This window comes from Excalfactoria chinensis, chromosome 3, assembly GCF_039878825.1.
Source record: "Excalfactoria chinensis isolate bCotChi1 chromosome 3, bCotChi1.hap2, whole genome shotgun sequence".
In the NCBI taxonomy this organism is placed as follows: domain Eukaryota; kingdom Metazoa; phylum Chordata; class Aves; order Galliformes; family Phasianidae; genus Excalfactoria; species Excalfactoria chinensis.
Genome location: NC_092827.1, coordinates 13,851,858 through 13,868,020, shown reverse-complemented (window position 1 = coordinate 13,868,020; position 16,163 = coordinate 13,851,858). Strand labels below are relative to the sequence as shown.

At 45.4% G+C, this 16,163-nt stretch overlaps 1 protein-coding gene across 1 annotated transcript in view; it reads right to left on the bottom strand.

Moving 5' to 3' along the window:
* Positions 1-648: 648 nt before the first annotated feature.
* ADAM17 (ADAM metallopeptidase domain 17) overlaps positions 649-16,163 on the bottom strand; it is a 29,292-nt gene continuing 13,777 nt past the window's right edge. Inside the window, exons 4-19 of the mRNA XM_072331729.1 lie at positions 15,736-15,824; positions 13,681-13,849; positions 12,795-12,925; positions 11,343-11,432; positions 10,222-10,335; positions 9,519-9,663; positions 8,872-8,960; positions 6,756-6,908; positions 6,131-6,330; positions 5,892-5,995; positions 5,278-5,412; positions 4,470-4,600; positions 4,282-4,360; positions 3,043-3,131; positions 2,422-2,481; positions 649-1,150 (exon numbers count right to left, since the gene is read on the bottom strand). Coding sequence (XP_072187830.1) covers positions 800-1,150; positions 2,422-2,481; positions 3,043-3,131; positions 4,282-4,360; positions 4,470-4,600; positions 5,278-5,412; positions 5,892-5,995; positions 6,131-6,330; positions 6,756-6,908; positions 8,872-8,960; positions 9,519-9,663; positions 10,222-10,335; positions 11,343-11,432; positions 12,795-12,925; positions 13,681-13,849; positions 15,736-15,824 — 2,129 coding nt within the window. The 3' untranslated portion in view covers positions 649-799. The remainder of the gene's footprint in view (positions 1,151-2,421; positions 2,482-3,042; positions 3,132-4,281; positions 4,361-4,469; positions 4,601-5,277; positions 5,413-5,891; positions 5,996-6,130; positions 6,331-6,755; positions 6,909-8,871; positions 8,961-9,518; positions 9,664-10,221; positions 10,336-11,342; positions 11,433-12,794; positions 12,926-13,680; positions 13,850-15,735; positions 15,825-16,163) is intronic.

Here is a 16,163-nt window from a genome sequence, read left to right as displayed (position 1 = left end):
GGAACATTTCTGCACTGAAACATCCATAAGTGGTTCAAACAGCCCTCATCCATAGACGTCATTTCTCCACTTCTTTCCCTCCCTTTCCTTGCTCCGTCCCCCACACACACACCTCCCTGCAGTGGGAGAACACCTCCCTGAGAACACAGGGACTCGGCAGCATCACAGCTAGAGGGGCATCTCTGTGTGCTGAGCAGGGCGTAACCGCCTCTGCACAACCCTTTATTCAGAAGCTGTCTGACCAACGTCGTGGTGCTGATAAAGCACCCCACACTACACGCCAACAAAGTGTGTCTTTAACTGCTCCCTTCTGTTCTCCAGGTTACGTGCAGTGCTCACACTTGGGCTCACCTGTACCTCACAGGACCTGCTCTGCACGGAACACACCACGGAGTACTTGCTTTGCTGGCCAAGGCCCTTAATTCCATCTATCAGTGCCACCAGGCTGCAAATATGACATCACAAAAGGCAGATACACACAACGTGATATCCAGGAGGATAATTTGTTCTGCACCACAGGTTGAAGGAAATGTTAGAGGTCGATAGAAAAATCCAATGAGCTTCAAAACCAAGCCCGTCTCCGTTTGGATTTCCGGGTTTTAAAAGATATAATGCTCTAATAAATGTAATTTAAGGAAGGTCATACACATGACCAGCATCTGCAGTAGGTCGCTTCCTTATTTCTCCCACTCCCTCACAAAAATATATATACATATATCCGTATTTATAGAAATGAAATGGTTTTAGATCCAGAGGAGCTTTTCCCCTCGGGAGCCGCGGGGTGGCAGGCAGCGGGACATCAGCACTCCGTCTCCTTGCTGTCCACTCGGTTCTGGCGCTGCAGTTTAAAAGAGGCCGCTTTCTCACTCCTGGTGACGGGATGCTCCGTCAAGTCCTCGAAAGATTTGGCAGCTGAGCTGCTGTTTGGGAAAGGGTCCTTCTCAAACCCGTCCTCGTCAATATGAGAGTCGGTGCTGGGGTCCTCCTGAATTGTGTCCATTCTTTGGTGGTCCTGCTTGGGGGCCGCGGCGGCCGCAGGCGCAGCCACGATGGGCTGCAGGGGTTGGTGCCGGCTGGTGGGCTGCGCCGCGGGGAAGGGCTTGACGATGCGCACAGAGGCCGAGTCCAGGCTGCTGGGCACCTCCACGTTCTGCAAGACACGAGCGGCCACATCAGCGGGGGAAGCAACCGGGCTCTGACTCAGCACTCGCTTTGGGTGCTGGCAGCAAGGAGAACAGGCTAAAGGCGCCTCAGGCTGAGCAGCTGCGCCTGCAGTGGTCTGAAAGCCACCACTTCCTCCCCTCTTCCCTGGTGGGAAGAAGGGACATGTTAAACTATCCATTTCTGCTTCTACTTGAGCATGGTCTGGAAAGTATCCAGGGATTTCCAGGCATGACAAATCCCTACAGCCCTTAGCAAATGCCAACAACGGGCAGGGGAAGGAGAACAGACAAAGGAATGACATGAGCAGCAGGATGAGATGTTTGTATGACACCTACTGCATTTCTGAACCGCTCAGTATGCAGCGGATCCAAGGGATCCCAGGTTTCTCTAATGACACTGCCACTGCTGCAAGGAGCCCACTCAGGACGGCTGCACTCCACGGCTGCATCTGCTTCTGAATCTGAGCTGTAAGACCCAAGGAGACTTTTCTACACTATGGAAGAGCCGTTACAGATAATCCAGCTTCCATCACCTTCAGCTACATCCAAGCAGAGCACTGAAGAGATCTGCCTCCAAGTCCAACTCTGGTTTGCTTCCCCCAGAGGCTGCAAAGGAGCTGTGTGAGGCTTCTTTCCTCCTCTTGCTACAGAAATGACATTTCCTTCACAGTGTTTCAGTTATGAATAAAACCCGAGGTGTCCAAGCACAGGACAGGGTACCCAAGAATCTGTCAGCAGATGCCTGGAGCTGCACTGTAAGTATATGTGTCAGTACACGCACAGTGCGATGTGCCGTCACCTCAGAACCATTGGGTCCCGCACCCTGGGGTCAACTCTCTTATATGCCTCAGCGTACCTGGCCACTAGGCCTCCTGCAAACCACCATTCTGCAGCAAAGTCACCGCGCTTTGCAGAGATTTCCCTGCAGAACTGCCCTGCTGAGCCCCATGCTTTGCTGACACCACATGGCTGGGAACAGCTGGTCTGCAGCTGGAGCCACAAACACCCCATAACGGTGCCTGCTGCTGCAGCAGAGCAGCTTCCTGTCTTGGGCACCACATCTGGAGTGAACTAACTGCCCTGCCAGCATGGACACCACACAGCTCACGCAGGAAGGAAGAAGTGGACTGGTCAAGCTGCAGGGCTTGATACGTCAAGCACCAGCTCAGTCAAAAAAGGTTCCCTCAAATGGACTCATCCGTCCGCAGGTCCCACACTGGATGGCTTTTAGGCAGGCCATACTCAGACAGGAACTTACACTGGCGCAGAACAGAGACTTGTTGTTCTCCTCCTCATATTGCTTGTCCAATTTCTTGTCCTAATGGAAAACAAACCACAAGTAAATCAAAATACACACCAAAGCAGTTCCCCAGTTGCAAGCAAGGTCCCTGTCCCAGTTGCCCTGCAGGGACACAGCAGGGGTGAGGCTGTTTTTTCCCTTCCCTGCAGTCCCCAGTGTGCACTTGGGCACAGCAATCCCTGCTCCCACCCCATGTCACCTGCTTGGTTGCTGCCAGCTCTCTCTACCTCATCTGAATGAAGACCACTTCCTGCTCTGGGTCTCCCCCCAAAACGAAGTTTTAAGAGGGCTACAGAAAACTGTGACTCCAGTGGGAGCCGTCAGAACTGTACTTGAGCACAATCTAAAAGGCAGAAGAAAATCTGCCCAGGAAAGAACATCTCCAGAACAGTCACGGGAGCACTGGGGTTGCTAGAGCCTGGCAGAGCTCAGGAGGAGCTTTGCCTGCTGAAGGGACATACAGTGGATTCTCCCTTGGGGGTTTGCTAACATCTCCCCATCACCACCTCCCACAGACAGAACACAAACAGTTTCTCCTCCAGCTCCGTTCACCACAGCAGTCACCTCCAGTGTACTCACCACACAGTGCACGAGGATGCTGAGAGGAATCCAAAACAGCAAGGAGAAGACGAGCACAGAGCCCACTATGTTATCCGCCAGGAACTTCCCTGCGAATCAGTTCAAACCCATCAGTAACCTGCCAAGCACAGCTTCACGCCTACACACAAGTCCCTCTTCTGCAGCCACTGCAGAACGTCTCAGATAAAACCCAGGGTGCAGCACTAGGCCAACATCAGAGGAATTATAGGTTTAAAAAGATTAGATACAATTTACTAACATTGTTAACTGTAACATCTTCCCTGACAAGGGATGCTGACAGGCCACAACGTTCAATGTGAGCAGAACAAGCTGCCCTTGGCCAGGGTTCCTCACAACTACAGGACACACTGTGCATTTGTCACCATGTTCTGATGGTACAACTGTAAGATTCCACAACACGCTCATTTTTGGGCAGAGCTGCAGAGTGCATCTACATGAGCAGACTGAATGCCTTTAATAACCACCTATATAGTTATTTTTTAACTTTAGAGCTTAGGTTTGAAAGCCCCGAATACGTGTCATACAAGCAGAGAATCGTTTCAGTCAGAAGGGAACCTTAAAGGCCACCTGGTCCAGCTCCCCTGCAATGAACAGGGACACGCACAGCTCCATCAGGTGCTCACAGCCCCGTCCAGCCTGACCTTGAAGGTCAACATACACTGCCCTGTGTATGTACACATTACCACAAACACATGCACTGTCAGCCCGTTGTTACACAAGCACCTCTCATTAACAGTGTCTTCAGGACAACAGTAACAGGAGAGCAGCTGTCCTGGGAGGCGCTGCCCGTTGGTTGCATACAGGGGGTCGGGACCTCCCCATCGCCAGCCCGTGACTCACAAGAGGCACACTGCTGGAGGGGGCTTTATTAAATGAGAAACAAAGTGTTCTCTTCCTGGTCCACTGACATTTAAATCCCACTGAGAGGCCTACTTTAACTATATCATGCTGAATCTAGCTGACCTCGAAGGAACTGTTATTTCCTTTTCTCTAATTGACCTACTTACTGGTTTTCAGACAAGAAGCTTCCTGGAATAGCTATCATGTCTTTTACAAGCTTGGAAGATGACTAGGAAATAATAAGAGTAAGAAATAGCAGAGCAGAAAAAATGCCAAATAATCCCATTCCTTGCCTTACAAGGTAAGATCGGTGCTGTCAAACCTTTAGTTCACACTGAGAAGTAAAAGGAAGCACAGGACATGGTTATATAACCTTACCAAAGGTGTTGATGCTAAGCTGGTCTATGAAATCCCAAAATCGTTCAATCACGTCCTGTACTTGCTTCTCACATTTGCCCTGTAAAAGCAAGCGTCAATTTACAAAATGATCTTAGGCCACGTGAACATTAACTACTTCCTTCTTGGAGAGGGGAAAGGATGCCGAGATTGTACTGAATACCACTCACATTTGCGTCACAGAAGCCCACGGTACAAGGTTTTCCCTTGCGCAGAAGCAGGAATCCGTCATTGGCATCGACGTACGGTGTGCACCGATCCTGCTCGTCCCGGCAGCACACCTTGCAGGAGTTATCTGTTTCTGCAATAAAACAGCACAGCCCATCAGCCCCTGTATCCCAAAGCCAGAAACATGCACAACCCCAATGTCCCCAGACAACCCCACTGTTGATCAGCTTTTCATGGGGAAGGGAGGGCTGTGCAATGCCATGACCAAGCCTGACACTCAGATGCCCTGTTTAATGTATTAGAGGGACACTGGGACCAAGCTCTGCAGGCTTATACCTCTAGGCTGTAGCAACCAATAGGCGTGTGAGGATGTTCCAAATGCATCCATCCAAGATGGATTTAAACACTTCTTGGGTTTCAAACCCTCTAGGAACCCTCCTCCTGAGCTATAACCCCTGTCTCAAATGGAGGGGATCACAGTATGTCCCTGGGCATCCCCTGTGGAGTCTTCCTCTTCTTCCCAGCTGTTCTATCACACTTGGGAGATAAGATGGAGATCAAGCAAGCACTGTAGCTCATTGATACAAAGGCAGGACAGGCAGATTTGCAGTAGCAGGGCTCAAGGATTCTATGTTCTCAAGGCACTTTGGCTTCTGAAATCTCTCTAAACAGTAAAGAAAAAACTACCAAAACAAAACAACCAACAACCCTGAAGGGATCCGTATGCTCAGCTCTCCAACAGATTAGGGCAGTGCTACATGGGGAGCAGGGCCAAGGTAACACCTCTCAGTCCAGTCGCACACCACCCACCATTGCAGGCACACGAGCGGAGGTTCTTCTCCCTCTCGCAGAAAGGGATGCACTCGCCGTCCTTGCACTTCCCCATGTCCACACAGATTGTGTCATCTGGAGCGTTCCCAGGAGGAGGGCACTCGCTGCTGTTCCCTGCAGGCAGGGGGCGACAAGGTAGGAGGATGGTGTTAGAGCAAAGGGCGTTGCACACTGCAGACCCCAGAGGCCCCATCAGCAGAGCACCATAGCTCTGACCCATCCCCTTGCCTCCAGAAGATTACAAAGTAGTAGTAAACAAGCGGGGAAGTGAAGCAGAGTTGCAGTAATTCCACCCTCTCCACAGCAAGATTCAGTTCACCCTTGGCCCTTCCCAGTGACCTGACCTGTTTCACTTTCCTTTTCTTAAAGGAAGAAGAAATAAACATTCTTTATGTTCTCCTGGGCAGTAAATCACCAAGTGGTTCCTGAACTACAATGGAACTTATTACAGAGCAGTTTTGTGGTGCTTAAGTAGTCTCTAAAATTAGCTGTACCGGATGAATAAAGGGTGCTAGCTCCAAAGCTGATGGAAAGGGGCACTGAGCCTGGAGCACTTGGCCAGCTGACGGAGCAAGCACAGAGCTCTGTCCTACCCGTGCAAAAAGACTCTCCTTTACAAGTGGCATTTATGGCTTCTTGGCATTTTTTCTGGGCACTTTCAAACTGGCAGCCTTTACAGCAAGGGCTGTTCCGATCACTGCGGAAACATCAAAATGGAAGGAAGAAATACTGAGCATTTATTTATGTACTTTAAAGAAGTATGAGCACAACAAAAGACAGAGAAAGAAATTCTCTCCCAACATACGAGATGCTGCAGCGCATCTTCGCTTACCTGCATTTGGCACCATCTTTCAGTTTGCAGTCTGCAGAGCAGCAGGGATCAGCTTGTTGGTACAGGAGGCCAGGGTCACATTCCTCCCCTTCGTCCACCCTGGAGTTCCCACACACCTTGTTGTTGCGCTCCTTGAAGCACTCCTGGGCCTTGACCTCTATGGTCCTATGGATGGATTTTTTGCTGCAGCTTGAGAACATCTGGAGAATCATGAAGAGAAAGAGCAGCATTGAGGAGCGCACCCTTCTGTCAACGAATACATCCCTGACAGCCTCAAACTCTTCAGACCTCAAAAATCTGGTGTCTTAGAAAGCTTTTATTCTCTCCATGCTGCCATCCTGATGGCTCCAAAAAATGTTAAGATGGGAAAATGGCCACAGCCACAACCACTGATTACAAACAGCACCTGGACACACCAGGAATCCCAGAGAAACTCAGAAAGCAAAGATGAGTTCATCTTGCAGAGAATCCAACTGCAAGAAGTTATGTTTTCTTTTTATGGTTAATCCATTAGATTCCCTTATGCTTCAAGGTAAAAGAATCATTAACTAAATAGCCTTCCTGTCTAAGAGCTCACTGACCACAGCAAAGACTTGCACACATAAGTAAAATTATGCAACTATACCTTATTGTTTTCATGATCTCCACTGACAGCAATTGGATACATGACATATTTCCCTCCCTGGTCTTCCGTAGGGGCACATTCTGGCAGACTGTCAGGATCGTGCTCTGCTCCAAAGTTATGGCCCAGTTCATGCGTGGTAACCAAGTCAGCCTCCTTTGTTCAGGATTGAAAAGAAACAGTGCTGAAAGAAATCAATCCGAGCAGGACAGGACAGAAGATCCCAACTACCTCTAAGTCACCCACAATTCTACAATACACTGAGATGTAAAAGCCATTTCCCCATTATCATTTCTTAGAAGCAGGGAACTAAAGGTATGTACAATTCTGGTTTGCATCCAAAGGCAAGTTCCAGGCTAGGTCAGAACTCTAAAGCCTTGTTAAAGGCAAAGTGCTGCCCAAGAATACCATCCAATTATGTCTTCAATGCAAAGCAGATACCCAAAATACCAAAATTTTGCTGATTTTAAACAGCTGGAAGGCATGAAAGTGCAACACAAAAACCAATCCAAACAAACACCAGCTACCACAATTAGTCTCTTGTTCAAGCTTATCTCGCCATTAGAATTATTTCTTCTAACTCGACAATGAAATCAGGAGCACCGAATAATCTCTGCTATTACATGACTGCTAAGAAAGACATCCACAGATGCAGCCCGACAGGGAGGAATTTCTAACATCTCCACTGCAGGGCATGATTCCTTGTGCTGAGGATTCCATGCAGCTCCACATGGTGGCACGGCACCTCTCTGCATGGCTGTGGCCAGTAGGTGGGGGCAAGTTCACAAGGTGACAAAAGAAAACAGCACAGAAATACATTAACCTCAAGGAGATTGGATGCTTCATGGCAGAGAGAAGGAAGTTTGGTGAGGTAACAGGCACTGCTGCTGGTGTCCAGTAGTAACCATGCCCAACAGGTGAGCCAGGGCACGAGAGCTGCCCAGAAATCACACTGGTGCTTTATGGTATCTCGTTGGTGGGAGGGTTTTAAGCAAATTCTTTTTAAGTCTGACCAGAAGCTGCGCAAAAGCCTCCCTGTGAAAACAGCCTGTATGTGCCCACTGCCTCAGCCCAAGCTTTGTGACTCCTACGGGGACGACGTCAAACTCAGTTTCCTTTGTCGTCCAAGACAGGGCTCCAGCTTGGAGACCGAACAACGAATGCAAATAGCATGGCAACAGCCAGAGCTCTTTGTCAACATCCCTCCAGCACAAAGCTACTCTGTCTTTTTTTCCTAGCTTCTTGACAGCTTCTGCGCCAAGTTTTAGCCCACACATCAATTATGAATTCCCTTTATAATCAGACTACAGCAAAGCACAGCTGAGAAGTCAGCAGGAAAAAAAATAAGCCCTGCTGCAGAGATCTGCTAGCTGCAAAAACAGACACTGCTCTGCTATCTTCTCAAGTGAGACAGAGCTCATATTGAGGCCCTTACGTCTTTACTGTCTCATCAGCTATGAAAAAAATCCAGACAGAATCAATTTACATCAGTCTTAGCACCCCTGCTTATTACACTGTTTTCTGCATTACTTATTCCAGACACATGCACACACAAAGCAGGAAGATGAATTTCATTAAAAGGTCCAAACCAGACCTCCTACTTTGCCCACGCTACTAGCACTGCCTTACCTTGCATGCAGAACAATGCTATCTTCCATCTGCATGCTGAGGACACATGTAATAGCAAACACATTAGTCCTGATTTCAGTCAGACTAATCTTATTTTTACTGTAAGTCTCCTGGCTGCATAATATTGCTTGTCCTGTTTAAGAATGATTTTTTATTTGCAATAAAACACATTTAAATTAATCTTTGCATATCAAAATCCTATTTGTACTTGGATAACTTTTGGACATTCCTTATTAGACAGTGGCTACGTTTCCCCCCCCACTGTTCCCCAGTGAATTCAGACTTCGATTGCATTCAGTCCTAACCCCCTTTGTTAGCCAGGATTGAAGTGATGTGAAGGGCTCTGTGACCTACATCCCTGTCCCCAGGGATCTGACTCCATCTGAAAGCCAGCAGCTTGCTGCTGACAGACCACAACCCCAGTAAACACATCACCAACAAATCAGTCCATACACCAAACACTCACTCTCTGCAGAGGACACTCTCTTACCTTTGTGAGGATGGTTTTCCCGTAGTTCTTGGTGCTGGTTAAGCCACTGTTCAGATAGATGTCTTTCTTTACAATCGGACTGTGATAAGCTATAGATGTGAGACAGAAACAAAACAAACTGAACAGTGTTTTTCTTGGTTTGTTTTTTTCTCTTTTTCCTTTCTAGGAGGTGGGTACGCAACTCTTTGTTTGGCAAAATGAACAGCGTTGTTGTCCTCACAGACTCACCACTGAACCTCTTGCCAGTCTTCTCCAGTGGGAATTCTTTCAAGCACAGCACACACAGCTCATGTGTTGCAGCAATGGAGGACAATACAAGAAATTTCCAAGACAACACCATTTGCCATTCTAGAACTGAGGCAAGATGCACCCACACAGAGTGGAACTTGGTCTAGCCAGGCCTCAATGGCTTTCATAAAGCTTCTTCACTCCCAATAGCCTTGTGACATTCCGGCCCCTCCACCCCCCACTTTCCCTCTTTTTCCAGCTCAAGCCAAGAAAATGGCCATCAATTCTATCCAAAAAACAACCACTAGAGACTATGCAAATAACTTGTCATGCTCCATGAAAGCTAGAAGAGGATTAAATAGAAACAACAAAAAGTAGCTTTCAAGTCACAGTTGGAAAGGAAGAAAAGGAAGTCTTGCCTTTAGGACAAATGCCACCATGGCTGTTAGGTCTGGGAGAACCAACGTAAGCCAGTCCAAGTGTTCCCATATCAAAATCTTGGTATGTGAAGAGATGAGCAAGGCACACATGAGCTGCTTTCTCAGCAATATCAAAGCTAAATTGCTTTAAAGAAGGGGGGAAAAAAAAGAAAAGTATATTCTCTGTAAAATGTTTCATAGTGCATACCAGAAATCTATAAATAACTTTTATCTAATAAGCCAGGCACCTTCTAAATCTGGTTAAGTCAGGCAAAAGCAGATGATCATCTGTCCTACAAATCCGAATAAATTTAAATGAATCCCCACAAACACTGTACACATTCATTCATGTAACTTGCCAGTTCATTTCCCCCTTTTCACATGGAGGGGGAAGCCAACTGCACTACTTTTGTGAAGGTCAGAGGGCAGTCAGTCTTAGAGCCAGATGTACCAGGACTGCCCTTCTGACTCAAGTTACGTATTAGCCCAGTCGGTTTGCACTCCGTAACTATACAAAGGAGCCCCCTGCCATGGGCTACAGGGCACATTTGCTAGTTTGACTTAGTCTAACATCTATACATCAACTTAGTCTAACATCTATACATCACAGAAAGGAAGCGAAGCAGTTTCATCCACTGCTGCAGAACAGCTGTGAAAGCAAATTGCTGCAAAAGGCAGAAATTATTCAAGTGTTAGTACCTACCTCTAGCAGCATTTTCACATCCCAGGCATCCTTCTTGTCATCTGGATAACTTTTTGCCATATTGTAATGCTTTTCTCCAGGTCCTACACGTTCTGGTTCACTGTGGATGATAATCTACATTTCAAAAAGGGCGACAACAACGTAGAAGAATTTTGGTCAATTTTGTAACTACAGAAAAGTTTTCAGTGCAATCCTAAAGGTCTCAATAGATCTGCAAGAAGAAAAACTCAGATTCAGCATGCTCCCAATGTTAAGCTGTCAGCTTCTGCTAGTTAAGATACACTGACCAGATCACAAAGGATTTCACCAGCCATTGCAAAGTAACATCAATGGTCTTCACCAACATACTGTGATTTAACATGCATGTTACATAAAAAACAAACCTCCAGCAAATACAAGTAGGACACACAGGCAGAATTAACGGATGCTGAACACCACAGAATTATTGTTAACTAAGGCATACTTGGAAGGATTGCTGCTTTCCCAGTAGCCTAGAGCAGTATGCTTTTCTCCTGCCCCTCAATTCCTTGCTCCTGGAGAGGCAGCCAGCTCGTAGCATGGGTGTCCCCATGTGCCACATGATAGCTCTTGCAGTACTCAGAGCAGATGGTTTCCTCTTCTTTTTTGACGTCCCCTGCCAAATTCCTATGCTATAACTTCCAGGAGCTATCAAATGAACTGAATCCACTATATTCAAATTCTACACTACCATGATATCACGTTTAACTGCAATCATTAGAGTCATTCAGGATTTGAGTTCCTGTCACATGTCTGAGGCACACTCATGTTCTATAAGCTAAGCACTAGCCACCAATAGAAAGACAAAGTATGTGCATAATGGTATGTCTGATGAACAAGAATAGCCCCTCTTAATTGAGATAATGTATAGAAAGTGAGAACTCCCATCTCAAAAGCTGCAAGGAACTGAAAATAGACATGCTGTCAAATCAGTAATACCACCTCTGGCAAGATGCTATTTCCAAGCACTGCTGGCTGCAGTTAGTAAGTAGGATTTGATCATTTAAATCTATAATCTAGACAAAATAGTCAGAAACCCTGACACCTAAAGAGTTCTTACACTTTAAACTGGAAACCCTTTGCACAGTTCGGTGAATACCAACCTGCTCTATCTGTATGCCGTAACCTTTGAAGGCCTCATTGTCCCAGGAAGTATTTCGGTAGATGTCATCCACTCTGTCTATCAATTCAATCTATGCAGGAAAGAGAAACAAGTCATGACAGCACTAAGCTTTTGGGCACCAGAATTCAAGACACTCCAAGAAGCTGCAGCATTTGTCTGGAAACACTTCAAACTAAAACCGAACCTTATTAAGCATAACAGACGTATTCAGTGATCCACAACCAACGGTTCATGGATCCAAAGAGTACTATCAAGCATCTCTGAAAATGTTCCATCATAAAAAAGCAGTACGAACTTTCATTTATCACTTTCATCCGTGCAGAGGAAGTGGTAACATTAAAAACAAGACATCTTGGGAAACATTTTGTTTATACAGAGCTTTTCCAAGTTTCTCTGAGGGGAAGGGCAGAAGAGGAAGCTGCTTTTACTGCTTTGTTTTAGCACTGAACTCAACTGACCCCCGAGGCCTCCTTCCCTCCTTCCATTTCACATTTTTCTTATTATGGTTCAAGCACAAGGTTCCAGAAAGCCTCTCTTCAGCACTCACAATCAATATCTCCCCTTTTGAGCTGCTCTCATCTACTTACAAATCACCTCCTACTAGATACAGAGCATCAAACTTGCTCAGAACAAAGAATGACATTTACAGCCACTTAATAATAGCTTGTACTTCAGTTTTTTCCACCTCTGTGTTGTTTACAGCACACATCTACCCAGGAAACACAACAGTAGGTTAAGTCTCAAAGAATCCTATGTCAGATGCTGGGATAAACTCTGCAAATAGATGAACTAAGGCTCAATAACCTGGGGAATGTAAGCGTTTCTGGGAACAGAGGTGGAAAAGCCAGGATAGATGGCACAGAATGATCAGTGTGTCAAAGATTCAGACTCAGAAAGAGACTCACGAGAAACAGCGTATCTCCACAAGTGGTTTCACTTCTTACTCCCTCATGTCCCCACACCCATACTCTCCACTCCTGCTGTAGGCAGGCGTTCTACTTTCAAAACTACACATGCAACCAAACTAATTGTTTGCTGCTCTTATCTCAGAATTTCCTTGTTCTGGACAGAGAATCTTGGATGGAGCTGAAAAACCATATAAGTTGTTTTTGCCTCCCATGGGAACTTTGAACACGTTTGGATCATTTATACTGGAATTCAAAGACCAAGAGAAACTACAACTCAGAGCAAAAACATGTTTTCCTTAATGAGAAAACAGCACAGCTACCAGTAGCATGCAAAGGGAAGGGACCACTTCATTACAGTATCACCACTATACAATATTTTTAACATGTGATTTAGCACTTTTCCAGTTAAAAAGCACCCAGACGTGATGTATGTACGCTATAAAAGAACTTGATAAGCTCTATGTTGTTATAACTACTGAATCCCTTCTTTCTTTTCTCCATTTACTCCAACAAATTGTACCTACCAAATAGTTTATAGTTGTACTCTCTTCCCCACGGCCCATGTACTTGAAAAAACGATGATCTGCCACTACCAACATCTTGCACGTATCTTTAGAGCTGTCTGGAATGGCTCTTTTCTCCCGGTGGATCCTTGCTAACGTGCATAAAAATACATAAATAAACAAGCATTCAACAAGCTGTCTGTGGCTGTGTCTAATGTCTTTATTTGAGTCTTGAACATGAGACGGGGTGGGATTTTTTGGTTGCCTGATTTTTGTGAGGACTCTTGAATTTTGTTTTCATAACAGTCCTCAGGCTTGCTGTAAGGGATGGAATGTATAGCAATGAAATAGAGCTGCTCAATAAATGTACCTACAGAGTTTTTAAGGTCATCAGTCTCTGTCCTAACAACACTTCCTTCTGTTCCCAGTCCTCATCCCCATCCCTGCTGACGCAGTAGAAGATAGAGGAAAGTGAGACTAGAAGACTGATCGTAACTCAAGAGGGTTTACTACAGTGGCCACAGATCTCAAATGGGCCCTAGAGGACACAAGTATAAGGTTGTTTTAGTGCTCACCTTAAAAAGCCAACCTACCTTGCTGTGAGCTGTCACAAAAAAACACTACTTCAGCACAAGGAAATAGCTTCCTGTACTTCACTGACACTTGGATAGATTTAGTCATCCTTTCAGCAAGCCAGGAAGAAAGACACTGCTAGGGACAGTCCCTTCTTCTCAGCACTATGGATTTTGTTGCGTGGACGGAGAGGGAAAGAGGGCATGAAAACAGGTACTGCTTTCCCCACTGAACCAATGACTTCAAAGAATTAAACCAGAAGGAGCACACAGATTATCACCCAGGCTGTGACCTCGCTTGGAAGGTTCTGCTCTCCCAGGGTATGGAGGCTCACCTTCATTCTGCTTACTCTCTTCCAGTCCTTTAGGTAAAAGTTCATCTTCGTTCAGCTTTACATAACCACATACTTTGGGGGATTGCAGACGTGAGAAATTTTTAATATCTTCAGATCTGTAGACCAGCAATCTTTCATCTTGAACATTATCTATAAATCTCCACAGGGGCTGTGAACACAAGAGCAGCAGAAATGCAGATGGTCAGGAACACGGTCAGTGCAAAGACTTAAGTAAAATGCACACATACACACACATAGAGCCAAGTTTTATGTGCACACATATGCATGTACATTGCATTATAAAAATTTCACCCTTGGAAATAAATCTACCAACAAAACTACACTGCCAAGAAAGCCAACTGAATTCAACCCTTTGTGGCCCACATGCATCCAAAGATCTAAGATCATCTCAATAGAGCAGCAGAAATCATCTGATAAAGCCAAAGGAGAGGGAGTTTTAAGTCCCCTCAGGAATAAAAGCAGCCTGAGGAGGCATCTCAAGCTCCTCTGTTCCCCCCATTGCTGACTAGCAGCTAGAGGAATAGACAGCTAGAATATGCTAACAACCTCACTGACTGAAGGCACAAGGGTCTAAACCTTCTAAGCTAACAGAGGATATCCAAGTGCACACCAGAACAACATCAGAGGCAGACTTTTCAATATTCCTCAGTCACTTACAAGCAAAAACTCCTAAAAAATAATAATTTTAAAAACCCACAATATTTCAACATAAAAACAACCTAACTGCAGAGCAGAGGCATACTGCCATTTCCCTATTATTATATGTAAGTAACGTCTACAGCAACACCAACAAAACCACCACACAGTTGATGTTCTTTAGGCAAGGCCAAGCAGCACACAGTCCAAAACCACCCTGCAGATCATTTGGCTCTGGGTGCCCTCTGGGTTTAAGGCAGCGCTCTCTGAACTTCAGACAGTTCTTATGAGCTGTGAAACAGAGGGCAAACACTTGGCATCCCAGGGCAAGGCAGGGTGCACAAGGGATTTACATTAAGATCCCCAACTTACAAGCAACGAGGACTATGGAAGCAAAGGAAGGCAACATGGGGACAACTCTGTCAGTACTGCCTTTTGGGAACAGCCTTTGGTGCCTACCAACTCTGACCACATGCAGGCATGACCTCAGAGTGGTGAGGGGCAAAGCTGACATGGGGATGTATGGACAAGCTGTAGCCTCAATGACTACTACGTGGGAAATTGAGATACGCTTATGCTATTCTCGGACCACAAACACTACAAATGCTTTATATCATGATCCAACAGCTACTGTTTGCCCTTGTTGTAAAGCACAAGGAGAATGGTTCATGTATTCTAGTCACATTTTTATACTTTAATAGAACCGGATTTCTCAGGCTTACCTATAATTCTGACTATCCTTGGGTTAGGAGACAATTACAATATCCATACAACACTTAGCTATAATTACTGTTATTCATCCACTTTAACACAGGCTGTGTCTGGGAATACGCTGCTTTGAACAAGTAATTAGGGTAGTGTTTAATTACACATTTGCTGATCTTTTTTTTTTAAACGAATAGTTTAAAATAACACAATAAAAACGGTGAAAAACAGAAAGAAAGGAGCAGGGAAAAAGCAGATTTTTAAACAAAGCCCACAGAGTGGGAAGAATGTCAAGACATAATAAAGGCACAATTTTGGAAGGCTCAACAAACCTCAGCTCTGCTCAGAAGGCTGCACTGTTTGCTCTTCTGAAGGATGCGATCACCACTAACTACCAATGCTATCCACACTTCTGTTTCTAAAATCTTCCCCTGTTCAAGATCTGCCTTCTCTCTGACGGATCTAAAAGATGCAAATGCCAAGCATGGCACTCACTAATAAAATTCAATACTTTCTGAAGTCAAAATGGTTTTCCATTTTAATTGCACCTTCCTACTAACTCTAAAACAAACGCCATCACCGCCACCAAGTCTATTTTGAGCTACAGAATGGCCACTGTGACTAACCAGAAACAGAAACACCCACAGGGAAAAAGGAGATTTTCTGAATGTTCCCTGTACCAGTAAGGCATACCTCTATATTGTATTCTTCTCCATCAGTATTGATTCTTACAGTAAAGTCTTCATCCCCAATGTGCGCCACAACCTTGGAATTATGCTCCCCTTTGACATAAAGATAAAGGAGAAAAGTCAGCTCCATTTGCATGCACTCCTATAAAAACACTGATTCTACAAAGACATCGATTTTAATTCATTTTTAATTTTTTAAACTTCACGACAGATTAAGCTCCTCAGTCTCTGAAGAACATTCTAGAAAGAGAAAAAAAAAAGACATGAACCAGCGCTCCTTACTCTGTGTTAACTTCTCAGTGATCACAGGCATTAAGGCTTGGCTTTAACTGATACTTTTTGGGTGTTGCCGAGAAGGCCTCAGGGGATGGTAATCAGATAATTCTGGCAACAAAGGCAGTCTGGACCTCACCATTACCGGCCAGCAATATC